This window comes from Taeniopygia guttata, chromosome 10 (genome assembly GCF_048771995.1).
Source record: "Taeniopygia guttata chromosome 10, bTaeGut7.mat, whole genome shotgun sequence".
NCBI classification, from domain to species: domain Eukaryota; kingdom Metazoa; phylum Chordata; class Aves; order Passeriformes; family Estrildidae; genus Taeniopygia; species Taeniopygia guttata.
The window spans coordinates 12378304-12405983 of NC_133035.1; the positions used below are offsets into that span (position 1 = coordinate 12378304).

At 43.1% G+C, this 27680-nt stretch overlaps 1 protein-coding gene across 4 annotated transcripts in view; it reads right to left on the reverse strand.

Annotated features, from left to right (window-relative positions):
* CEMIP (cell migration inducing hyaluronidase 1) overlaps positions 1-27680 on the reverse strand; it is a 101774-nt gene that overhangs the window by 13561 nt on the left and 60533 nt on the right. For all 4 annotated transcript variants that reach the window (XM_030281004.4, XM_030281008.4, XM_030281006.4 and 1 more), the window contains exons 7-18: positions 26838-26908; positions 26001-26096; positions 25256-25377; positions 22967-23108; positions 21949-22140; positions 13978-14153; positions 13197-13406; positions 7736-7941; positions 5797-5866; positions 4910-5038; positions 4318-4403; positions 1496-1627 (exon numbers count right to left, since the gene is read on the reverse strand). In XM_030281004.4, coding sequence (XP_030136864.3) covers positions 1496-1627; positions 4318-4403; positions 4910-5038; positions 5797-5866; positions 7736-7941; positions 13197-13406; positions 13978-14153; positions 21949-22140; positions 22967-23108; positions 25256-25377; positions 26001-26096; positions 26838-26908 — 1632 coding nt within the window. The remainder of the gene's footprint in view (positions 1-1495; positions 1628-4317; positions 4404-4909; positions 5039-5796; positions 5867-7735; positions 7942-13196; positions 13407-13977; positions 14154-21948; positions 22141-22966; positions 23109-25255; positions 25378-26000; positions 26097-26837; positions 26909-27680) is intronic.

Sequence of the window (27680 nt, forward strand, 5' to 3'; positions counted from 1 at the left end):
GCCTTACACACTGTCTTCATGTTTCACAAACTACTTCCATAAAAGAGCTTTGCAAGGTGATAAAAAAAGAGCAGCTTGGCTTCTCTTTCCTCAACAGGAATACAGAAATCAGAGCTTCCTTATTGAAAATAATAATAGCAAAAAAAATATAATATCTTTCTATTTTGCTGAAATTTCAGGATAAGATAAATCATAGATGTTGGTCCTTGACTGCTGCTTAGAGAAATGCTACAACGAATTGATAGTTCGTGCCAGTCTTGATGGTGTCTTCACAGCGGCATCACCTCCCACGTCTGTCACTGATCCTGGCAGTGGTTTGGGAGCAGATCCCCTCACTGTGCTGCTGTCTGTAGGTGGCAGCCCTTCCCACCCTATCGCCTCCTTGCTTCCCTGCAGCCCACATTAACGCTGGCCTTGTTAATGGCATAGATAAATTAGATTCTAGCCGTAGAAATGGAAATGGCTCTGGTTATAAAGACAATTACAGTTTGATGGCTGCTTCCTCCAATTCACACAACTCAGAGATTTGCAGCCGGAAATTCATAAAGTATTTGGTGTTTTAGCACCCTGCCTTTGCTCCATGAGCAATGCAAATGTCCCAGTGACCTGAGTGGGATCTGTGAGTATAACAGTTCCCAGCCTTGGAGCGGGATGGATTCTTGTGGGTCATAAGAAACACAAACTGTATTGCCCAATATAACATTTCTGAGTGTTCTGCTACAGCCCCATTCTCACCAGGTCACTACTGCCAGCTTATCCCACTGGTTGCTTTAAGAGGTTTGGGTCACTCAAAGGTAAGGCAGCTCTGGCAGGGAATTGCACACCAGATATCAGCGTGGCAGCCATTCCCTCCAGGGTTATCACAATATCCCTCCTAAAGGGGCTTTTTCCTTTTTCTCCTCTTCGCTAGGATTGATATCAGAAGCCTGGCTCAGAAACAGAAACTGCAGCAGATCATCTGTTTTCAAGTGCAAAACAAATATCAGCTCTGGCCAGGGCAGGAAATGGCCTTCAAAGAGCACAACACACACTTGCCCAGACTCTCCCTTGCTGCTGTGATGCATAGTTTTATGTCTGCTTCAACACTACCTGCTTATTCAGCATTACACTTAACCACATAAAACTGATCTGTGACCAGGCTGAGCCAGGAAAGGTGGTGCATTTCACTGTTTTCTTTTCAAAGCACCTCATTTTTCATATTAAAAAAAATTAGGTTTTATTTTTAGTTACTTGCATCTGTGTGCCTCTGTGTGTGTATTGTGACGATGTATAGATGCTGGTCAGCATCACACAGAGAAACAACCTGAGGGATTCTCAGCCCAGACAAAGCAGGTTTTGTTTGTGTAAAATAATGCCTGTGGTGGCTTAACATTTCATCCTCATTTCAATCTTGGCCATATGAAAGGTGAAAAGCGATATAAATAGTCTGAACCACAGCTATGCTCGCCATAAACACCAGGCTGAACTCTGAGAGTTGAAATAAGGCAAAACTCACTGGCAGTTGTCCAGCCACACATCTCCACCTCGCAGCCAGGCCCCGTGATCCTGATTCTTGTAGGCGATAAAGCCCTCAATTATTGCAGGTTCCCTGGGCTTCAAAGGATCAGCATCCTTGTGCGGGCTGTACCTGCAAGCAGAAGGAGAGAGGATGGGTTGGTGAGGGAAGGTGGCCGTGCTGCCTGCATGGCTGCTAAACATCTGCTTTGTGGTAACCCAGGAACAGCTCTGGGACCACAGTCCACCCATGAGCGTGTCTGCTCAAGCTGCAATGGCCAGACCCAGCTGCCAAGGGAAGGAAGGTCCAGGCAAGGCAGTTGTAAAGACCTGCTCCAAGTTTCCTTTCAACTTTCCAGCATTGTATTGCTGATGTAATGCTGAAAGCATGGAAAGTTTAGTATTGCTCCCAAAAGTTCCAGATATTCTTTTTTTAATCCCTTACTGTTATCCTTTAGCATGTTCCTGTTATTTAGATAAATATCCTTTTGTTCTCCCTTTTGAGCATTCTTATCTCCTAACTCTGGCTATAATGTGGCCATGAGAACCACTGCCAAATTTTTCTTGCTGTGGAAAGGAATTTAAAAATCTTGGAAAGGGGCTAAGAGTATGTCCTTCACTACTCCTACTATACAGGACACACGTACAAGATTTAGTAACCCTGAAGTTCTCACTGTGATGAAATATTGACCTGATTTGGTGAAAAAAAAAAAAGCAGATAGAAGCAGAAACTGCAGCAATGTGTGCCCTCAGCTGCTCCCTGACAGCTTGGGCCACAGGATCTGAGCAAGGTGATGCTGAGCTTGGCTGTTGTGTACCCCATCCTAAGGCACCGTGTTCCTTTCTGCTCCTGGAGGAGCATCCTCCATCACACTACACAGCTTAGAAAACCTGACAGATGAGTATCCAACTCAGTGCCAACAACGGATGGTTCAGAGATTAAAATTCATTCCTCACCATGGATAGCGAGGCCAAGCTGTCAAATTGCTAACAGATATTCAATAGCACTTTGCTTTGCTTAATAAGCCATCATATCAATCTAAAACTGAGCATCAGGCTGATAGGGTTCCAATAAATGAATATTGCTTTGGCAGCTTCATCACTGTGAATTTACTTTCGGAGACAGATTTAGTATCAGCTCTTCTGAATTCCCCAGGCATTGTTAAGTACAGATATTTTAAGTTGGATTCCAATTTCATTCAAATCCATGATAACTGGAGGAACACTACAGGGTCTAGAATTTGACTTGGACATTTAATGCTGTTAGTGAATGCAGAATAATCTCTCCAACTCTGTCACAGTCCAGCCTAGCTCACAGTTTGCTCCAGCCAGCCAAACTTAGTCATTTATTCAGTTCCATCTTGACACACGAAAGGTGGAAGATGAAATAAATAATCTGAGCTGCAGTTTATGCTGCTGGGTAATCCCTGAGCACAACCATGAGTGCATTATGAATTGTTTGGCTTCCAAGGGCCATTCCTGCCCTTGTATGGCAAGGGAGAAATTGCCTTTTCTAACCACTAACTGCGCCTGTGGCAGCAGGCAGTTCCCCAAGGCACGTGTTCAGCTGCATGGAAAAGCAGCATCAGGGTCCCAAGAGCAGGCTGCTCTTAAGTTATTTTTTTAGCAGCTACTTTTACCATTGAATTAATCACTTAAATTAACTGAGCATTTAAATAATGTAAATAATATTCACTTTTGAACATCTTTTAGCATCAGCTGCTAGCCAGGGCATGGGGGTAATGTGGATAACTGATATCTGAGCTCCTGGCTGGGCTCTCCTGGGAAGGACGATGGATCCCACCCCTGTCATGCTTGCCCAGTGCATGACTACAGTAGTCTGGGTAACCCACACCCCAGAGATGAGAAGGAGATAGAGCTGTCATTCTCCCCTGCTGGGCAGAGGCTTTCAGCAGGTTTCTCTTCCTTACGTGGTCTCTTCTGTCAAGAAATGCAGTTGTGGGGGAATGTAGGTTAGGGGGCAACTGGAGGCAATTGGTCTGTTAGGAATGAAACTATGAAATTTGAGAGTATTTAAGTCCTTTCACATGTCTGGGGGTTGGTAACTAAGAGCCAGACTCAACCTCTAATGAGATACAAGGGTGCAGGTGCAGCTCTTTCATCAGCCTCCTCTGGGGCCGGCTCTGGGGAAGGAGAGGGTTCACAGAAGCCACCCGACCACAGTAGGTCTGCTGATATGATACAATCTATAGAGGGGTTTCCATTATTTCTAAATTACTCCATTACACCACAGAGAGGCTGTGCACAGCAGCAGGAATGAAGGATCACTCTGTGTATTTAATTGTGATTGTTATTGCAGTGTCAGACTTGGAACTAGACTGAAATATGAAATCAAAACATGAGCTCCATGACATAAACACTTCCTGTTCAAGCAGGTTCTAAAAGAATGAACAAAATCAATAGCATTCCCAAGAAATACTCAAATTTCTTATTCCTAAGAAGCCCTTACAGCAACTTCTGCCCAGAGGGACTTTTGACCAGGCAGTGAATTTTCTTCCTTATCTAAAAAATTCAAAAATCAATGTAACACCCTACAGCAGATGTAATATCCACGCCAGCTCAGCTCAGAGCTAAAGAATGAGGATGAAACCAGAAGGGTGTGGGTGTTGAGGGTCCCTTATAAAGGAGAATGGAGAGATGAAGTCAGAAACAGCAAGGTGTATCTAAGTGAAGACCTTTCCTCAAAAAGAGCCCCCAAAAGGCATTGCAGTGATTCTTGTGAGCTTCCCTGGAGAATTTCATAGCTTTCAGTCAGTGTTTTAGAGAAGTCTTTTCCAAATCAAACTATGCAAAACAATTTACCTCCCAGAAATCAGTGTCAGGATAGGTCTTTTGTCCTTGGCAGAGGCTGGGGTGGTTTTAACGCCATTATCAATGATCATTCCAGCCTAAAGGAAAACAGAAATGCAATTATCACAGTATATTTATAAATTTTACAGCTCTTTCTATCTCCAGACTCTACCTCCAATTGTTCTAAGCCAAAGTCACCCACATGATGCTAAGAACATCTTCTGTTAATAGTATGTGAAACAGAGGGCTGCCAGACTTGCATATATGCCCCAAAATGGCTGCACATTTCCAAAGCTGCACTTTTCTCCTAATTGCATGTATTCCCATACACCTAAACCTTCTGCTTCAGTCTAAAGCCCTCAGAAGCACACAGCCACACAACAATGAGGAGTAAATAAGCAGAGGCGGCGATGAAACAGAGCGGCCGTGTTTATCCCTCTAGAACTGTTCAGGTAATTGCCAGCACTGGCAGCTGAGGTGTATAACTAGACAAGCTCCAGCAGATGCTCCTGGAGCAGTATTTCAGAAGCAGAGAGGCAGGGAAGGAGCAGAGGGATGCTGTTTGCTCTGAGGGCAGCGTTCCCGTTCCGTTGTGCAGACTCACCCGGTAGTTGGAATGCGCGCGGTTGTTGGAGAACTTCCCCATCGGCATGTGCTCCGAGTAGCCGGGGGAATACATCCCTGCCGAGGGGCCTGTGGGCACGTGGTGCAGGACAAACCAAAACCCTGTTTCCTGAGAGAGAAAAGGGACATCTGAGACTTTGCTAGACTGCACTAGCCCCAGGAGAGCTCAGCAAAGCCACGAGACACACGCCAGAAGATTCCAGGACAAATCACGGCCATTGACCCGTGTAATACTCTGCAGCAAAGAGGTTAATGCACATCAACATTGATATTCACCCTTCTGATCTTCAGGGTGCCTCAGGTTAAGTTTTGGCATCAATATTGAAGCATAAGTGAGACTTTCCAAACTTAAAAATCAAATAATTTTTATTTAGCTGCCTAAAAATTTATCATGGAGTCCTAATATAGGTAGCCAAGATTTGAAAGCTTTGGAAAGACCACATCTCTCTGTTTTAGGCTTGGTTTTCTTGTTTTTATGTCTTCTCAGGACAATAAGGGCTCCTGACGTGACCAGAAATGCCTGTGGAATTAGCATTAGGGCTGACTGAAATTTCAGAGCACCATTATTGTACTTCAATCAACAATATCATTGCCAAAGGCTTCTCTGTGACTCCACAGTCAGATTTATTTAATTTATTCAGGCTGCACACTATGAAATTTTGTTAAATCCAGCTCTAGAAACATCAAGTGACAAGAAGTTTGGAGCAAAAGTAAAACCATTCTTTTTATTGGTGGCACCAGTCACATTAATGTGTGTCTCAATCAAGCAGCTTTAAAAATAGCTTTTATTCCAGTGAGAGCCTCCCTCAGCCTTGCAGGGCTGTCACTGGCCTGAGCTGTTACCAAATAAGAAACTTGTGCACTCACTTCAGATCCAGCAGCTGCACAGTTTATAAGGTTGTTGTGTGGGTTGGCTATCCAGAAGGTGGATACAGCACTGCAGGTCAGGAAAACAAAAAATAACATGAAAATGACTCTTTGAGCACACACCAGAGTCACCCATAAACTCCCCCAGTGCAGACAGGGCTGATGCCTCCCCAGATAAGGGGTCCTGCCCAGGGGCAAGAGGAATCTGTTTTTTCTTTCTCTTCTCATACCTTGTGTCCTCTGTGGTTTGACAGAGAACATGGCCTTATCTTTTAAAACACCACATATTAAATGAGGAATTTCAACTGTAATTCCAAGCCTGCTATGAAGCTGTCAGATGTCAATCATGTTTTATAAGGTAAATATGTTGTTGCACAGGTCACAGAAAGGAACTTTGCCCCCACATAAGCCCTTGGGTTCATTAGAGACTCGTTTAATCAAGGAACCCAATGAATTGCCTGCTAAGGGCTTTCCAAGTGCACCCCCATATCTGCCTGTTCCAAGAGCTGCTGTGATTGATTAACTTTATTTGCTCCCACCCTTCTGCACATTTCTTCTGGGACAAAAGCATTCCATTTGTCTACTGCACATAAAAGGCTCTTAATTGAAAGATTCCCATCAAGGAAGACAGATCAATCCATCCATCACTGTCCATCCTGTTAGATACAGAATTTGTTAACCAACAGGTATGGGAAACATCCAGCACTTACAGTCAGCAGACTGGCCCCAAAATTTGCTGTGTGAGGTTAGCCCTTCTTCAGGATATAAACTTGTGGAATTCCTATGTCTATTTTAATCTTGCCATCACAGGCTTTAGGCCAACTGATTTTGCTGATGCATTTCTGTTTGTCTGACTTTATCACGAAAACAGCAAAATTTTTCTATTTTGGGCGTGGGACTGGCCTAGAAATAAACAAATTTGGATTATTTATAGACCACCCCCTGCTGTGTAGGCAAGGGCAAGGACAGTGTATTTTCACTGTGACCTGTCTTTCAGCCTAATCCAGTTCTTCAGAGCCACATGGATTGGGCAGGTTACAGTGTCATTTGGCACAATCCTGTTGTTTTAATTCCTAGCAGCAGCTCCCTGCCTGCCTCTCCCTAGCTGGTGGAACCACAGCTGGTACTCATCCCCTGTCTCTGTACTGGGATTTGTGTTGGTGTACTCGTGCACTTCCAGGCTGGATGAGCTCAGTGCAAATCAAGCTGAGCTGTTTTTATGACCAGATCTTGAATTCTTTTATAAAGGAAGACAGGTCAGATCAAAGTACCATAACACTTTTCCATTAGGAAGCACTCATTCATGCAACAGTCTTCAAAATTACACACAAAATATGTCCCTATGACTATTAAATAAATTATCAGTGGAAAATGAACACATTGGCTAATTAACCCTTATTTTATGAATAGGGACATTAGGTGTATTTTATAAACAAACACAGATGTGAAAAAGAGCATTGCATGAATTCTTCTCTCTCCCTTGCGAAACTAAAAAGTTGAAAACACCTTTGTTTGAACAAAACCTCAGCTTGTTCTGAGGACAAAATGGGTGATACTGAAATCTTTTCAAAATCAGCTGCCGTTTGAGATGAGCACAAATGTCAGAACATGGCTCACTTTGAACTAAGCAACTTGTTGCTGAGCCATCAGGTTCAAGACCTCAAAAAGCACAAAAAGGCACACACTTTGAAAGGAAGATTTACAATATTTTAGGTGGGAACTGTCTTAATGGACTTTATATAAAAAGTTAAAAGTACACACTAGGTCTGTAAGCATCTGAACAGCACAAGGATAAAGACCCCAAGGAAAGTGCTCTCCCAAATCTGGGGCAAACAGCCCCGACCCCTATAGATATCTGCATAATCACATAGACAGAATGCTGCCTGTTATGGCTAAGTCCTGCAAGGAGAAGGAAGAGAAGAGGAAGGCTCCCACTCACCTGCAGTCCTGCCTGGGCTTAGGGATGTAGCCCGGGTAGGCTCCCTCTGTGATCAGCTTGCACATCCTGCTGTCGCGGTCGGACGGGAGCAGAGTGCTGGGCTTCACCAGCAGCCCAAGGCAGTGGTCAAATGTGTTCCGCTCTTCTGGCCCATCCTCCGTAAAAAAACAATGGCCCAGAGCATCATAACCCACCACGTCCTTCACCTGCATGGACAAAGCAAAGGTCAGTGTTAAGGTTTCATGCTTCAGCCACTGCACAATTAGAACAACCTTCAGTGTGGTGGCACAAAGGAGCCTCAGTTCCCTTTTGAACTCAGGATCTATAACCAAAACCAAAAGCAAGATTCCTCGCAGCCCTTAAGAGCTTATAGTCAAAGCAATAACTCTAGCACTTAATTAGAGTTTGTCATCACCTAAGAAATGCTCATTCCGTTCTTTTGTTTGTCTGAGAAATCAGAGACTGACTTAGCATGAGGCTGGAAAAAACACAGGGTGGGGGATGAGGAGAGGAATTAGACATTCAAATCACATCTGGGCTCATTCATCTTCATGTGGAGTTACATGAGCAGCTTCATAAAATGCAACTCAAAAATGCAGCTGAGATGAAAAAATATTTTTCCAGGCTATCAGAGAGGCAGAAATTTGTTTTCCAGACAGGCTGGCTTGTTTTAGGTTTAACCTGATCTTTTTCTTCAAGTTGTTGACAGAAGCTTTGCTTGACCCTGAGACAAATCAGCTGGTGTTAATCAATGATGTTCTGGTTTTGTGTTGGATGTTGGTAACATCGGGACACCATTGGTTGGACAGAACAACATCCCTCACACCACTGGAAGATCTGAGAGCAGGAATATGAGTTTGAAGCCTAAGGATGGGATAAGATGGGAAGCAACAGCCCTTGGACAGCAGCAAGTGTGTCCAGCAAGTCAGTTGTCAGTGGGTATATCTGGGATATAGAAAATTAATTTCAGGTCTCTTTTAACCAGGGAAAGGTTTGGATGTCCTGGGCTCTTTCCTTGCCACCACTCATCAATCACCTTGGATTTTCACCTTGCAAAAGGTTAACCTGCCACAGAAGGGTTCCTCTAAATGCTTCTGATGAAACAGTAATTGTCAGGGGACAGAGGACAGTATTAACCTGCATAGAAGACCTGTTCATCATGGTGTCACTTAGAGACCAAGTGCATGGGCATTCAAGTGCTTGAATTACTTTTGTAAACAGGCTTGAGATGTCTTTGTCCCCTTCACACCTCATTTCTCAGGCAAGGAGCACCAATTTCAAATAAAATCCCAGTATTAGTGTTGAAATGATTACAAATATGTTTTCACATGAGAACAAACACTTTGCTTGCCAAATCTATTACTGGTTTACAACCACACAGACTTCTATTATGTAGCATCCATGCTCCAGTGTAAATACTTGAATCTCTGAGCACAAATCATCACAGTAAATTAAACACTGCTAAAATGACCTAAAAAATGGTGCATTCCATTAAGCTACCTCACTGAAATTCACTAATGTCTAATAAAATGATAGATTTTGCAAGGTTTAGCCTCCTTTATTTAGATGAAAAGTGTATATACTAAATGGTACCCCCTCAGAAGCCTTGTCTATCCCTAACTATCCCAGCCTTGTTATGATAAAGGTTTACAAGATAGAACACTTCAAGAAAGTGAGCAACATACAGAAGAAGGTTTCCAACATGTAGAGGAAATCTTTTAACCACAGAGATGTCAGAATTCCACAGAAACTGCCACCAAATCCCATTAGCTTTCTCTCACAGGACAGTAACACCAAAAAGACACATAAGCGATGGTGTTGGGACATTTAGGTGATGGAAGCAGTTTCCCTAGAGAAATGTTTGCCACTTCAGCCATGTATCTTTCCAGCTGGCACAATATTGCACCAGGACAGGGACATGGAAACAGTGACCAGCCTCAGCTGGGGCAGAGCAGGGGAGTGCCATCCCAGGGGATCACATCTCCCAGGGCAGTGAGAGAGAACAGGAGCAGGGTGAGACAGGGCTGTGCACTGTCAGAGAGGCTCAGAGCCAGCAAACACCTGCTGTTCTCCTAACTCATCCCTGAAAGCCCACAGAACAGGAGGGAGTTACCAGCCAGGAATCTGGTCCCTTAGGCATCTGCCATCTTCTCTTTGATTAATTATTTCCCCACAAGCCATCTCTCAGTCACCTCTGACTTGCTCCTGTGCCTGTTTTCATGCACAAGGCCACTGCTGAAATGCTTGCATAGAAAATAGATGCTTGTTCCAAAATCACTCTTCTAATGTATTTAATTTTTTCTTTGATTAAAACCTAGCTAATGGTCCATAATCTTACATTAACCATGAGCAATTTAGAGCCAGATAATGCCCTTCCTGTCAAAAAATTGCTGTGAAGTACAGCTGGATTAGTAAAAGCAGATACCACTGAAGCTGCTAGATAGCACAAACTCTTATTCCATGAAGTACAGGCCTCCCCTGGATCCTACCAGATTTACTGAGTCCCATTTAATTTTCTTCCCCAGTGGCTGCTTCTACTTTAGCTTACACACAGGGATCCAATGGAGAGTGGGAATCAGAGCAAAGTTCCATCCCTGGGATTGCAGTGGTGTAACTAGGTGGGGTTTTTTGGTCAATATATTGGGGAAAACATTGGGCAACTATTTCATTTTAAAACAATAATTATGGTGAGAAACGAATTTCTACAGATTTGTTTCCAGAAGGACCCTCTGTGCCTCTCAGCTAATATGAATTTACATGCAAGTGCAGAATAACCCATCAATGAGGTGAGCTAATGTTGAGACAGATACTTCTAGCAGACTGTGCAGACTAACAGAAAAATACCTGTCATCAGAAATAACTGGATACTCTTTTCTCCTAGACTTTTCAGAAACTGCAAGTACCCCTTAAGTGACATGAGAAAAGTGACAGCAAAGCAAACAGGAGAGCCTGTATGTAAATTACCTGCCTGCTTTAATGACAGTAAAAACAACTGATGCCCCTCTCCCATTTATTAAAACATTTGCACAGGTGCTCTACAGCACTCATGCAAGAAGCAGCTCTGAAATCAACAGCTTAATGTTAAGGACATCATTAAGTGCTCTGCTGTGCTGAAGTTTAACAGTCCAGCTAGAATTTTTATGGCTATTTCCAAAGTCTGGTTTGTGCACATCATTAAGGCAATTTTTCCCTTCAGCAAAGTACACTTTGGATCTACCTGATCTCAGAGGGAATGAATGTTACCTGGGGAAAGATAGAGCTCATCTCTGTCTGCATGAATGGTGTTCTTGCATGTAGAAACAGCTGGTGTTGCCCAAGTAAAAAGACAATAGGCAACTGGGAAATGCATATAATAACTACTGTAGTCATCAGAAACCCATGTGGGTGTCTTTGAATATATCTGGGGGAGAAGGAAGAGGAAAGGAAGGAAATCAGAGTGAGAAAGCAGATGAGGAGATTGTGGTGGGATCACCTGATGAATCAAGGCACAGAGTGCTGACTGCAGATGTGTATCAGAGCTACCTAAGCGATGCAACATTTGGAGCATGTTTTGTGTGATGCAACTGAACAAACTTGATCAGATTGCTTTAGTTCACTGAGGCTTTCTTTTCAGCCATCAGCAATAATGATGAGGTTAAAAAAAACAAAACCAGTATAGGTAGTTTCATATTCACACATTTTAATAAACTAAAATCAAGAGGGGTTTTATTGACTAATGTCCTAAATGACAAGATTTCTCTTGGGTGCCTTGTCATTGAGGCAAAGTATGATCATTTAGAGAATTGTGGTTGTTCAATAATAGCAAGAGAATTAAGTTGCTTTCATCAGCTATGTCAGCCTGTCTAAATTTCTCTTTGCCACTTCAGCTGGAAAAGCTTGAGCACATGGATTCCTATGCCATGGATCCCTTATGGCACAGTTGTTGCCCAGAGAAAGCACAAGAGACAAAACTATTTCCAAATTCTCTGCATGAACCCATCCATCTGACTGATAAGAAAAAGTGCCAGGCTCTGGGTATTTGGTTTGGCACCAGGGAATGAAGATCTCACATTAGACCCAGAAGCAGCTGCAGCTCATCAGCAGCTGTGCAGCCTCTGTGCAGCCAGAGGATGTGCTGATGGTGCCATTGGTGACAGTCATCAGTGTGACAAATGGAACCTGCAATGCCACCCTGCACATCAATTCTGTACTAAGCCCCTCTACTGGCAGCTTCAGATTGGGCAAATGCCACATGGCCCTGAACAACTTATATAATTTATACAGTAAAATGTCTCTTTATTTCAGAAGCCATGTTCATTTAGTAGGTTTTCAAGATCGTGTTATAAATTTAGAAGGACAGAGGTCAAACCCAAAACCTCAGATTCATAAATAGCAGATAAAAGCTGCTCTGCTTCTGGAACTGCACTTTAAGTGCCCTTTGTTCAACTTCTGTGCATTTTAATTATGCCTGGGACTCTCCCTTCCAGTGCTGGCACTTCTAGAGGTATGAACTCCTAATGCACAGTGATCATCCAGGTTACAACTGCCAATTATGTTTCCACTTAAAATTCTATTATATTTAGCAGCAGGGTTCTTGACAGTACAAATTGTCCTCTTCAGGGCTTGGATATACTTTTTTCTTTTGTAATACACCTCAATTTCACTAAAAGGGAAAGAGTCCTTTGCCTAGAAAAAATCCTGCCCCTTTAAGATTTGCTTCTTGAAGATCATCCAGTCCCCCTGAATTCTTCTGCCCTTCAAGACCTGCCTCTCAAGGGACTCTGTCAACCAGGTTCCCAAACAGGGCAGCTGTTCTGCTGACCCCCCCCTTACTTCTCCATGAACACAAAACTGTTATAATTTTGTGGTCACTATGCCCAAGACAGCCTCTAACCATCACATAACCCACAAGTCATTTTGTGTTCACAAACAACAGGTCCAGCATCCTTACCCCAAAAACAAAGGCACCCCCAGATCTGGGGAGAATCTGAACGTGTTCTTGACATCTCTGGTGTGCTGTAACTTGTCTGGTAAACATCAGTCATTCTAGAGATTTATCCTAAAGGATTTCTTGTTATGGAGTACTCGAGCAAATCACAGCTCTGTGAGTCCTTAATGTTAGGACTGGCACTGCAAGGCCAAACCTTTATTACAGGAAAGATGAGGCACACTTAAAGCTTCTGATTATCCTCTTTAAATAGCAAACTCTGTGTCTACAGAAAGATCCAACCAGTCATTAGGGATGGGCTGGTCTGCAGACACTGCAGTACCCAGAAAATTGCTCTGCCTACTCTGAGTCACACACAGCCCCTGGTGCCACCCTGGCAGGTTGAGATATCCTTGTATATCCAGGGTAGGAAGAGTCAGGCATTGGCCTTAACAATAAAACACATCTTTCTGCAACAATTAAGGTGTATTCATGCCGTGAGGGAGTGTTTTTCCTGCTGTCTTCATCTCTAAGGAAGACACTGGAACTTCTTACCAGTAAACCGTTGGAACCATGGACTGTGACGCAGCGGGAGAAGGTGTTGTGGATGGAGGTGTCCTTCACATACGTAGGAGGGTTGTAGCCTCCTTTCTCATCCACATCTCCAGCCATATGGAAATGAATTGGGTAATGCCCCATTGTCTGCTGGCCCATGTATTTCAGTTCCAGACCTTCAATGTGGGTAGCCTTGAAATCGAGACCAATCTGGAGAACAAAAGAACAGCAGTCAAGAAACACAAAAGTCTGCTGAGGGCAAGGAGAGGGAACACAGGCATAGGAAGGGCTGCATTGTATCTGCTGAAGGATTTACTGTGTGGAGGGGAGTGTGTGGCTGCAGGGTGAGAGAGAGAGGGCCATGGTGGCTAAGGAGACCAGAGCTGCTTTTTGATTTCCCCACTGCTGCCATAGACACATTTAACTTAATTGTAGAAGAAAAGCAATTTATATTTATAATGTTCCATGGGTTTCAATCAGCTGGGTTCAAAACTAACTTCCCAGGCTGAGCACGACCAAAATCTAGGGAAAATTGGGATTGGGATGTGGAAACTTTATCTCAGGTGTATTGATCACCAGCCCCAGTGTCTGCAGGGGCATGAGGTGCACTTCAAAGCCGAAGGACAGGCAGCAGCTGGGTGGATCTGCTGTACTGTGGGAAGAGGTTGTTTGCTCAATGGCTGATGAGGAATTTTTCCCCTTCCTGCAAAATCTTGGCTTCCCTGCTACGTGCAGGTGTGGCTGGAAGGAGGAAAGGACAAGCAAAGGGCTCCAGCCTCACCTTGATGTGTCCCCCAAAGGTGTCGAAATCAAAGAAGGAGCACAACTTGCTGCTGTACTCGTAGCACTGCTGCTCCATCTCGCCCATCACCACGACGTTGTGGCTCAGCAGCCCCACCTCCGCCCGCATGTCGACGCCGTCGACGACCTCGCCGACGTGCAGGTACGTGGCCTTCCCTAAAGGAACCAGATCCAGGTTCAGGGTTACTCTGCCAATGCTGCTGGCTTCCCGTGCGCTTCCTGTGGTGAGGCTGGCGTGCTAATGAAAGGAGCAACCGAGTCAGCACAAACTGTTGGCTGACACCTCAAAGAGGGAAGGCTGGAGCACAGGTGACGCCCAAGGGCTTGGTGAGATATTTGCAATGGAGGAAGTGGGATTTTTGGTCTTAGGTTCCTTCATTTTTCCAGGGAGTTTTGTCTGTTAGACAAAACACATTTCCCACCTTGATACTGAACTGCGTACTTTGGATTTCAAGTGCCTGTGTATGAACACTCAATGCAAAAAAACCCTGATGGTGCACCTACTGAAAAGTCTAAATCACCAAGGTTAGCACAGCATTTCCCATAGTAAGACACAAGGAGCTGCTCAGACCCCACAGCACTACTCTTGAGCAAGCATCAGCCAGATCCTGCTAACACCGTGGCTGTTGATGCAAGTAGGGAGCAGAGTGGGCAGAAAGCCTCATAGGAATTGTGGCTTGGGACAATCACAGCCCCTCACCAAGTCTGTGGGCTGTAAAACCTCTGCCTTCCTGGCCTCCCAAACCTCTCCATTTTAGATCTACCCTCACATCTCCAACTTGCTCCCAAGGCTTCTTCCTGCCCTCGTGCAGTCGGAGTCAAGGTGATCTTCCATCTACCCCATGCCACACCTCTCTTTGCCAAGCCAATTTGCTCATAACAGCTTCCACACACACCCTCCTCCAAGGAGGGGTTAAAAGCACAGAAAACTTTCCCTCACCTGACCAGAAAGGGGGGAAGTCTGGGCAGTGGGGATGTCTAGAAAGCAAAGTATCTCTTTGTTGTAATTTCATTCAAACATATTCCTACTGCCTCCTTCCTTCCGCAGGTTTTTGCAGAGAAAAGTCAGTTGGGAAAAAGTTCATCTTACTGACTCCATTCTGTATTATTCCAGTAAAAATAAGCAATAAACTCTTTAAGTAAACACTGAGCTTTAAGGAATGCTACACTTGCATGTATTTAATTTCCATTGAATCGTTCAAATCCTTAATTAGAAACAAATGGCAAGCCTGAAGTCTGGCTATTGCTGCAAAGCACTTTATGCTTAAGCAGAAGTGCCAAGTCAAGGGGAGGATTTTGAACAGTGAAACAATATTATTTTTAACCAAAACATGATGTTATGAGTGTATAAAAAAGATAAGCAAACACCATTCACTCCCTCTTCTCCTGAAGCTGGAAGCAGTTTGATGGCAATACAGGGGTTTGGGAAGGGTGAGTGCTCTGCCCTGCTCCCCACTGCTGTGCAGAGGGACAGGGTTCACACCATAACATGTGCCTCTTCCTGTGCACCTCTCCCTTCAAAATCATCTGATCTTGTGAAAAACACTCTCTGTCAACAGAAGTGGTGATGGCCAAAGAGCTGCATGCTCATCTCAGAAATGGAGGGCTGCAAGGGACTCTGGATTTGTACCTCACTCACTTTTTCAACTGCCTCCCTAGAAACTCCTGGACTTCCCCTTGCCCCTGTTGCTGCCCTGCAGCCAGTGAGCCTCATCAGGTGTGTGGCCAAAACCAGACTCAACCCATCCAAAAAACAGTAGCTTTGCTTCCTTTATTCATCTACATGAAAAAAGCCACTGCAGTGAGTACCCTCCACATGAGGACACCCCATGCTGGAGCCTTGGGTGAGTCTGCAAAGGAGCACAGTTTCTCCTTATGGAACCTTTTTTAAGCTGTTATTTTTTAGTTTTCCCCAGAGCTGACCTCTCCTTGATTTACTGAAATGCAGGAAGGATTTTAGATAATCATAAGAACATACTATTTGAAGCCACATCTCCAGGATTTGTGGCAGTGAAATTAGATAGGCAGTTTTGTTATTCCTGTGCTGAGCTCTAGAATAATAAATGTCATGCTTGCATGTATTTAATTTAATTTAACACCAGTCCAGACATGCAAAACAGGGTAAGCACTGACAGGAATGTTAAATACGGACTAACCAGTTTCTAAATATAACTTCTTGGGTGCATGTTTTTCACTCTCTGCTTTTGCTGATTTGACATGTTTGGAGATAAAAGGAGAGACGGAAAGCAATCCCCTTCCAAAGTAAAAGCGGATTTTGAATAATAGCTCCTTTAATAGAGTTTTGAAAAACAAACCACTTCTCAAGGCAGACAGAAATTCAAGCTCCCAGCAGCAACAGGGCTGAAAGAAGCCTTTGGGAGACAAAGTCTGGCATGGGAGCCCTTGTGTGCTGTAAATGACTGCTAAGAACCAGCACTAGAATATTGGGCACTTCCCATGGGACCTGGAGCACTGTGAGGGGCATTTGCAGACACGTGGCACTGCCAGGGAGCTGCCTGGGGCATGTTTGGTGGTGGGCAGGGAAAAACCACAAGAGTCTGCTCTGTGGTGAGTTCAGGGAGCTCACACGAGGATGGCAGCCTCTCACTCTGCAGAGCTACAAGTTTGAAGTTTGGCTGCTGCTCACAGCTGGCACATGGAGCCCTCCCAGAGACCAGCCAGGATATCTGAGACCTTGAGCACTGACCTTGAGCACTGACCATGGGCAAACCCCAGCCAGGGGTTTGCAAATGGGCACTGAAGTGGTTTGATACTAAAAAGGCAACCCTGAGCTTTGAAAGTGGGAGGAATGTGTTGCTGCTTCAGCATCAAAGGCAGTGCTGTGATTTCCCAACCACTGACAAGCCCTGAGGCCACTGATTCACCTTCTCCTCCTTTGGGTGAGGGTTTGCTGCATCCCTCATGGATAGAGACTGCCCTGCCAGCCTTGTGCCATATTGTAATCTAAAGCAAACACAGCCTTGCAGTGACACGGATCACATCTCCCCACAACAGACCCATAGGAAAAGCTCCCTGGCTTTGCTGCTGCATGTGTCATAGCACTGCCTCCAGCTAGCTCAGCGTAAATTTACAGAGGAAACTTCCTTAATATGTGGGCTTGCCTGGTGGAAGTCTTGATTCAGCAAAATATGAGCTTATTCATTATAGATTTCCATGCTTATTACTCAAGGCAGTGACTGTTGAAGTCAGTTGTTGGTAAGGATAAGGTAATTATTAAAAGGAAATATAGATTAAAATAAACATAGATGATCTGCTCATTAAGGGTATGCTTCTGTCAACAAAGCGATTCAAAAGAGAGTTTCTCCAAATAGTACAAAGGAAAACCTGCCACATGTGAACCCAGCCATAAAACCTGGGTCTTGGGCCTTATCAAACCTGGAAAGGGTGGATTTTAAAACTATTTCAACTGCTGCAAATGTGGAAGACTGCTCAGATCTGGTGAGTTAGATCTCTCAGAAAACCCTCCCAGGTACACTCATGCATTCCTAAATCCCTTGGCTCTAAATGGCCCAAACTGCTAAATCTCCCTTTGAGAAGTGAATCCAGCACTTGAAGGTCTGGATTTGGTGAAGATAAAGAAAAGCTGAGATTCTCCTGGAGGGTTTTTTTTTTTCCTAAAGTGTCTTTTGTTCTCCTTTGAGCTCTCTAGGGATAAGACCCAGTATCTCATGGTCTTTTGATGTTTCCCAGTCAAGCTTTTAAGGGAATTGCTAAACACAATTTGTCCAACCCACATCATCCAATGACAGTGAATCCTTCATGGCATCTTTAAAGTCAGTTCAACTCATTGCAGATGCCAGCCCAGATCTGACAGATTTACCACTTTTGCCAAGCACTTGTCATCACTGGTGGTAATGCCCCTATTGCTTATATTTAATAACAAACAAATGTTCACACTGGCATCTTTCAAATCCTCATTATTCTGAATTGTCTTGCTGGGGTTTGCTGTTGTATCCTTAAACCACAGGCCTGTAACTCAGCATGGTTTGGGTGAGCTGGCTGGTCCTTGAGTCACACAGTACAACCTGATGTCCTAATCAACAAATACTCCTCCATTTCATAACTTTACATGGAAAATTATGTTTTCAGCAAATAGGCATGCAGCAATCAGGTAAAAACTCTACCCACATGAACTTCTATGTAAACCTGAATGAGATTCTGTCAGCTCAACTCCCAGGCAATGCCCCAAGGTCGAAGGAGCTCTGAAAGGCTGGTAGAAAGGACCTGCCCTGCCCTCAAGCACAAGGGTTGCCTTAAAAAAAGAGCTTTTGGCAAGTTCCATCCAAAATGATGCCAACTTCTAAACAGAACACTCTAAATCTCTAAAAATATCTGAATTTTGATAGTGAAGTAAATTCTCCCATCCTTACAGCACCAGATAAATGCTGACACAGGCTGTGAATTTGTGAGACAACTGTGTATTTATACTTTTAATTCAAAGTTCTCTGCATGAACAAGATCACAGTAAACTCCTTATCTCTCTAACATTTGCAACCCAATAAGCAGGATTTAAGAGATGCATGCTTGAATTCATAGGTTCACCAGTATGTGGGATAATTGGAGTAATTATGCCAGGCATGAACAGTTTTTTCATCCTTTATCAAGAGCATATAGGAGCACAAAAGAACACTTCATCATTTCTGTTCCATGGTGAAACTTATCAGCATTAGTAGAAACTTCATACAGAGCAACCAAGATGAAGATAAGACTTGTTTCCCAGAGAAACTAGACAAAATACTTGATCCTTCCTACGATCCAGTTCTATCATAACAACACAACCCTTCCTTCCTTCCTCCCTCCCTCCTCCCTCCCTTTGCCCTGCACTGTTGTGCCTCCCCAAACCTTGTGAAGTTGGAAGATCAAACAGTTTTAATCTGTTCCCACAGTGAAAATAATCTAGGCACAAAAAATTACAAGCAAAAAACCCAAAAAATAATTAAACAAAAAAAACAAGTGGAGGGAAAAGTTCCATCTAAGTGAGTGACCATTTGAGCAGGACCTGCAGATCTGGGTCCTCATGCAAACCACTTACCCATGGGAGCCACAGTTTGTACATTGCAGCAGTTATTCCAGTAAAAAGTGCAAAAGACCAGAGCCCTCTTTCACTTTCTGCACTGAGATTTGCAGATGTCCATAGTTAAATAACTAAATCCTCCTAGAACCTGATGGCAGTTGAGTATTAACTCCCTTAAATTCTTTTGAAAGCTCTAATCAATCCATTTCTAGCCAGTAAAGAAAGTATGAGTTTCAGCAGGAAGTATCAAATATAAATAGGACATGAGCTAACTAATGAGTTTGACTTTTTTGGCACAATATGCTAAACCATGTCTATTAAAATACTATTAAATTATGAGAGCATAAATTATACTAAACCTTGGTATGCCAAGTGGCTGCCACACTAAACTGGCTGTCCACAAAGCAGAGGATAGCCAGTTTTCTGCCTTTTTTATACCATAGAGACTCTTAAGTAGTTCAGATCTGACATTTAGGTTTCATTTTAAAAGCAAATAGAAAGGAAAAAAATAAAGATTAAAAGGGAAATAAATCATCATGGGTAGGAATGGTTTTATCATTTGTCTTTCAAAGGGCAAACTTCTGGATTTCTCAGATGCTAAACTAAACCTCTTAGGAAAATTAAGCCTTTTCACTTATTACAAATGACAACCCTCTGAGATCCTGTGTATAAATATATGTGTGGAAAGCTTTTCTCAGAAGGAGCAAAGCAATCTTGCCTACCTTCATAGCAAAAGGCGTTTATGATTAATGTTCTTCTACACCCAGTTGCAAGCCTGGCCCAGGCACACAAGGCCAGGCTGTGCCAGGGCTGCCCACCTGTGCTAAGGCCAGGGGCCATTAGTGATCCTTATTCTGCTAATTAGATGTCATGGCACAGGGCAGTGGATGAAGTTGCACCATGGCCAGGCACAGAGCAGCTCAGGGACCTCCTGGCCCCTAAAGGCAGAGGACATTTCAGCCTTGCCAGGTTTTAGTTCATCTAGACTGAACTTAGATTCAGGCAGATTATTTTGTTTTCTCGTGCGAATGTGTTTTTGTTACAAGAAAGTTGGAAGTGATTTTTATAATTGGACTAAATTTTGCCTTGATTTATAAATCAGTGAAATCCCATTGACGTCAACAGAGTTGCCTGGATATAAGAGAGGAGAGGCTTTGGCCCTGGTATTCATGTCATTTGTGGTAATAAAAGGAATGTCCTAATTCTGCTAAAGAGAAATTGGAGACCAAGAGCACAATTACTTTAACAAGTGTTTCCACTGCTTCTTTACTTGAAATTCACATGAAATTTTTTGTTGTTTTTTACCCATTGTTTCCTTAAACTAACCTAGCTGTCACTGTTGCAGAAGATGAATGTAAATACATGAATTCCACAGGTCCATCAGATTATGGGAAGCCCAAGACTCCTACACCATCTTTATTTTTACTGGTGATCTTCCAAGACCATCTTCATGATGTGACTTGTATCATACCAGTCTGAGTCCAACAGCTCAAAAGTTGCTCAAGAAAAATATTCAGCTTGGAAATGCATCTTCTTTGAAAGCACTAGACATTTGAAGTCATAAGACTATGATACATTCAGACTGTGAATAACATATTCCTTGGCCTAATGCACATCTCCAACAATGAATGGCCAGAGCTCTGTGGGGAGGCAGCTGCCAGAGGAAGTGTATTGGTACCTTCCAAAAGAAGTTGCATCAGAGATAATGTTGAAGTGGCTCATTTCAGAGAACCAAGTGAACTCCCTGGTGCATTGGATGTTCCAAGTGTCCTCTTGGTTTCTCAGAAAGGTCTTACTGTAAATGCAGACAAGACCTCTGCCTAGAGCAACAGCCAGCAAAGATAAAATCACATTCATGATTTACCACCAGGCAGATGCTGCCTCTGAAAGACAGCCTCATCTACTACAGACTTTTACACTGTAAAATAATGTTTGCTTTTGTAAATTGTTGAAGCAAAATAATCCTCATCTATTCAGATAAAGGGAAGTTCATGTGCTATTTCCATGCTCTGCTTATCAGTGTGGCAAAACAAGAGTCTAGAAGGGAAAGACAATTTCACAGACTCAAGTGAAGATTAAATCTTCCACTCTGGATTTCAGTTTTATGCTCACGCTGGTAATAGTCTGTGCTTCATCATGGTTATGCTTTTTAATTGGATTCCATTTCCAGAGGCCATTCTACAATAATGGGACTACAAAATCTATTAATCAAAAGCAATTTGTTTTGCATTTGAGCTGGTCACCTACAAGAGAAAAATGCTGGGGCTCTACAAAGGCTCCCACTCCTCCTTCTCAGGCTGGCTCTGGCAGCACCCTGCCACTCCATCTCCCCAGTGCAGAGGCTCATGACAACTCACTGGCAGACAGAAATGTTTGGTTAATACATCACCTCTAAGCAATACTCTCTGGAGACAAAGTAAATGGGAAACAGTAGCTTCAGTAGTACAAAACAGTATTTCCAAAATGTAAGATTACAGTTCTTGTTAAATAAAATTTAGGAAAGCAGCCAGCTGGAAATTACTTCATAGCCTTACAGTGTCTCACAGTCTGCTCCTGCCCTAGCTCACTCTTCCCATCATCTGTGCTCATCTACTTTCTAGGAAGTGGTATTTCAAATGCAGTTATTGGAAATCTCAAATACATAACCTGTATGTGTTCCTCTTAAGTAAATTCACCCACTCAATAGCGTGTTTGGGAACAAAAATGGAGTCAGCTATGAAAAGAGAAGGCAGAAAGGAACCAAAATCATGTTAGATTGTTTTCAAACATGGAAGTTATGTATCCCAGAACCATCTAACAACCAGACATCAAATTCAGGTGTCTTTCAACATTTTTCAGTTCTTCTTGGAGTCATCTCAGTGCAAATGTCAGAATTTGTGAACTGCAACGCCAGACTGGTAAGATGAAGCACCTCACCTGCTACCTTGACCTGGGTGGGTCTGCAGGTTCTGCAGGGCAGCACTTGGAACTCTTCTGCCTGGTACATGGAGTAGTCAGTGCTCGCCACCACCAGCCTGTCCCCAGGGCTCCACGAGCTCACGTCATCCACCAGGTTCAGGATCGTGCTGTTCACGTTGGTGTCAACGGTTACCGTGAGCTTCGGTTTCACTGAAAACCCAAAATGCAAGGGTGGGGAATTCAGTCAATCTTATCAGAAAAAGTTTGCCCCTTCTTTTTTCTCTCCCCACCACCCCTTCCTTGGAGCACCACCAAAAATTATTATTTTCTCATGTTGAAAGAAAAAAAAGTTAACTCCTTCAAACATGTTTTTTTACCGGCTTTCGCTCGGCAAGCAAGAAAACAGGAAAGTATTTTTCTTTAGTTGCAGGCAGGTGGATTTTCCACTAACCCCAGGATAAATTTAAATGCAGCTCTTAGTGGCTCATTCTCACCACACCCACTTAGCAGCAGCTCTTGTGGGCGTAGGGTGCTGTTGTTTACAGCAGCCAAGGGGTCTTTAACCTAGTGATGTTTTTTTCCAGCAAAACACCAGTCTGCCACCCTTCTCTTCCTGTCAGCACCAAAAATCCTAATGACCTGTCTAATGACCAGGGTAAGGACAGCAGTGTTGGAATGATTAACTACAAAATGACAGTTTCAAACCCTGTTGTCTTCACACTTTCTGATTGACTAATCCTACGTCACCCCAAAATGTTTTTGCAAAAGACAAGGAATTTACAGGAAAGAACTTGCCAAGTATTTCTCACAGCCTTGCTGGGTATTTGAAAAACCACCCTGCTGCTTCTGTTGGTGCTCAGGAATTTTTCCTGAGATAAATCTTCACCCATTCTATCTGAGTTTGTGTCCATAGCCCAGCCCAAAGCTTTAGCTTGGAAAAATTACAGAAGTTGATCTGACACCAAGGAGGAGCCAGTCATGAGAAGACAGGATTTCTGCTGTTCTCTGTTCTGGCTTTCAGTGATGGGGCACATACCAGATTTGCCACACAGGAACCTCACTCGGTAGTTGTGGCAGCCCTCGCCCGTCTGGTCCTTGCCGTGGCACAGGAATTGGTAATCGTGGCCGCCCTTGTAGAAAACCTCAGTGCTTAAATCCGCTCCATCAAGCGTCCTTGCCTGGAACAAGGATGGAAATACAACTCAGGTTTTGCTGTGAGGAGAAGGGATTTCACCAAAACATCTGAGCCATCAGAAGAGGCCTTGTTTTGTTTTGGGTGATGGCACAAGCACTGCCTACCAAACCCCTGTGACTGCTCTCCAGCCAGCGCTCCCAGCTGCAGCTCTCACACAGCCACTGCTTAGGTGCACGCCTTTTCCTGTGCCTGTCCTGAGACCATGGGCTCTTTTGGGAGGAGTTTGTGAGCTTCACAAACAGCTGCCTTGGTGCCCTAGATTTCCTCTTGCCATTGGTTTGAGGGCAGATGGAAACGTTGAGCACAGATGCTTGCACCCAGATGACCTCATGCCTTCAAACCTCTGCGCTGCATTCATTCCATTGCTTGTGGGTAGGCTCTGTCTGAACCTTGCAGAAGAAAGGGGCTAGGGGTTTTATTTCTCCATTGCATGGGTCAGTCTGTCAAAAAAACCCCAAATGTACTGCAACACTGCTGCCTGTTCCAAAAGAAACAAGGAGAAAGTGGCTTTTTCTCACAAGCAAGTACCAGCCTGTAGAGCTGCTTGAGAAAAAAGGCTGCATCATGCCAAGAAGCAGTGAGATACGTAACCTCTCTGGTGCTCCTGCTGGGGCAACATCTCAGGCTCGTGTCAAATTTCACATTCTGTCTCTAGAGCTTGCATTTCTCTCGACCCTTTCACAAAAATGTGGTGCATTGCATCGGGCAATCCAAATACCATGTGCATTTTGGCAGGGCACCAGGAGAAAAGCCATCTTTCAATGATTCTCTCACTCATGCAGGCTTTCCTTATTGATGAATCCACCCTGCTGCCGTGTGTGGGATTAGCACTGTCAGCTGGAGGAATGTGCCTCTGGCTGTGCTGTTCTGCTGTTATTATCATCATATCTTCAATTTTCTCCCATGTTCCAGATCTGGGGCAGGCCAGCTGCTATAAATCAGTGTAGCTTTATAAAAGCAATGAGCAGCACCAGATTACACTACCTAAGGATTTGCCTTAAGATCTGCAGGATAAACTGAAAAATGTCTCACTTTTAATATACATGGGGGGAAAAAACTAACTTATTTTACAGAAAAGGAAAATAAATGTTTGTTTCTAGACCAGAATGTCTCTCTTCTTTGTTTTAAGACACATTCTAGAAGGAGATGGGAGATGTAAGAAACATCTGACCCCTGTTCTGAACTAAGTTGTCACTTCTAATACACGTATATAGAAGCAGAAATGAATGTGGATTTGGTAAGACCTGGCAGAAAATTATAGGACAGTTCTTTCCTTTCTGTTCAAGAGAGATTCTTTATAACATCTAGCCCTGGAAACTTTCACTCATAGAGTCAGCATTCCCATTTACTTCAAGAGCCACATTCTTGTGAATATGAGCAACTCCACTGGCTCAGAGCACACAGGAACCTTAGGCTCAGCCTCACACAGATGTGAAGGATTGTATTCTTTTTCTAGGCAATGCTTCTGCTGCAGTATTTTTACCAGGTAGACATAAAACATATATAGTAAACATATACAAAAGAAATATCCTCATTTTTTATGGGTTTTTTTTGTCCTTAAAGAGGTTTTTTGCAGTGTCAGAAAAGGTATCTGAGTGCTCCTCAGCATTCTGGCCTGATGGCATAATTATAATGCTTAGCTCCAAACAGAATTCAAATTTCTTTTCAGAGATAAAATAATTGATTCCAAGAAATGGCTGAAAGCTCACCAATATTTTTGACAACCTGCTACAGCTGGTAGTTGCCCTGTCTTGTTACACTTTGTGATTAATTTTTTAGGTAGGGTCTATTCCAGGACCATTAAAAACCTTTGAAATTTTCATGTGCTTGCTCCTTTTAATCTTCCAGCAGGGAACCACATATTTCATGCTAGCATCTGTGCTGTCCATGACCCATCTGTACACCTTTTCATGCCAGGAGCCAGAATTTACTGAAAGGAGTTCAAGTCTATCAAATTTGCCTCAGAACAATAGGAGTCTGTAGACAAAATCTTGTTGGTTATGTATTGGAGTGGTAAAATAATTGGTGTGTTTTATTTAGAAACAAAAATTACTGATAAACACAATTATTTTGGGGGTTCAGTGTCAGTACAAAGGAGACTTGGCCCTCTAAAGCATGTGGTAAGCCTACCTGGATGTCAATGGGCTGCCTGCAGATCTTGTCAGGATGAGCAGCTTTGAAGTCAGACAGCTTCTCCATATCCTTAGATCTCGCTTTGTCAGGCTTCTCAAACCACTCTGTCCATTCTACATCTGGAGACAAGTGCAAACAAGTACAGGCATTTGAAAGTCAAGCTTAATGAGTGCAGCAAAAATGCACGATGCATAATATGATCTCGGCTATCATTCACAAGTTTCTTCACTGATGATCTGATTCATGCCTCTTCCTGCCAGTCTGTCAGCCACTTTTAATGATGCTGTGAAGTGCAACCAGCCAAGGGAGAGCAGAGTTATTAAAAGCTTCATAATTGGCATGTGCACTGCAAGCATTATTAATAGATACAGATTTTTGGATCTGTGTCTGCCTTAGCTGCCTTCTCTGATCTTCAGATCAAGTTGCACCAGCTACTGTGTGTTGTCTGAGACATGGACATGATGACTGTGCAGTGAAAACAAGAGGTTGTGTGTGATCTCTGAGACCACAGGAGATGGAATTTCATACCCAGTGCAGAAAAGGAAAAAGGATCCCAGTTATTCAGAGGGTCCTAGAGACAACTGGGGAAAGAATCCAGTGTTCATTAATTGGTTTAGTGATAACATAAATAGCAGTTAGCAAGTCCACTCTTCCCAAATGGAAAAGGATTTCAGGAAAGAGGATGATTCACCCTATTTGTCAGCTGTCTAGCACTGAGTGAAATAGCCCACAGACCCCTCACCTTGAACCCACTCGCTCGTTGAAGAGACGTTAAAATGTTCTCCATTCTCAGCTTTGAATAGTTTGAATACTTTGGCCACAGCTGACCCTCTGTGACCTGTTAAAAACCCAAAACATTGGTCAAATAATTGAAAACAATTGGAAAAATCATTTAATGTAATTGATAAGAGTAAGAACTGAAAGGAATTGTCTCTCTGCATATTTGAATACTTTGACTATATTATTCAAAATTAGCCCTGCACAACTTTCAGAAAAATGTACTGATCTTGCAGTGAGGCTTCAGACACTTTTGCAATTGTGTGGATAATGAGGAAGAGTAACTTTCAAAAATCAAGAAAGGATAAAGCCCACAATTGCTTGTCATACATTGCTATTTTTATTTAATGTTGTAGCAAGCTGTGTTATTCATGTCATGAGAAGACAGAGACTCAACAGTGTTCAGCTTGCAAGAAAATGGTTTCACAGGAGGACTTGAGGCTATTGATTCAGGATACACTGATTAAATTTCAGAACTGGGTCTGTTCCACAGATTTGTGTCTTAAGAGAGGCAGTGTCTGAGCTCAGTGGAATTTCATGGATTTACACTGGTGCAGGATCTCGCCTTTTATCTAAAGGTTTGGTTAGCCAAAACTGTCCCTCACTCAGCTGCTTCAGATGCATTATTGGGAAGAAGCAATATATAAGGAGAGCATTCAATTAAATGTGTCAAACCACCAATTGCTTATGGCTTCAATGTAATGTAGTGGGAAGTAAAAACACCATTGACCAAATTCATCTCAGCTATAACTCCAGGAACTTCCAGAAATCACATCTAGACAGCATTTTGTACATTAAATACCTTGATATTCAATGTGGTCTTCAACAGAAGAGGAGGGATTTCCTTTAATGGTAATAAAACTCCATGGGTGCCTGGAAAATGAAAGTGAGAAATGATCAAGTAATGTCAAGTATGAGATACATATTTCTTAGAGCCTAATGTTCCTAAATTTCTCAGAGGCACCACATCAACACAGTCTCATTAGTGTCGCAGGCAGTGTAGTTAAAATTAATATTAGCTTAACAGTCTATATTTCTTCAGTAAATATATCAGAAGAGAAGCAAATTTAAAGACAAATCCCCACTTAAAACATGCCTGTAACAAGTGTGTTTGTTTTTTAAATGAATGTTTGAGGAAACTTGTGTATGACAACCCTAAGAGACACTGGCAACTCCTTGGGGAGCCTGAAAATAAATCCTGTGTGTGTGTGTACATGTGCATACACTAAAGAATATGAAAAGAAACCACTTCTGCTTAAATAAATTTAGCTCATGCTGAAACCTTGTATGTGACAATTGTCTTTGGAATGACCCATGAGAATTTCTAATAGACAGAATGGCTGACAAATGACAGTAAAAATTCTTAGATAGTCTCTGCATATCTAGTTTCCTTATTTGAACATTGGACAAGGATGAAGGTTTACAACCCTGAATTGTCTGTTCAAATCTGATCCCATGTCAGAATTCAGTTCTTTACCATCTGATGGTTATTGGTCAAGTGGGTTCAATAGCTGTCAGCCACCTCGGAGGATGACCACATGGATGAGAAAGCAATGGAGACAAGGACTGAAGTGCCTCCCAGCCTTGGGGGTGAGCCCAATTAGTAGGGGTCATGAGCAATTTTTATCTTCAAAGTAGTAGTTCA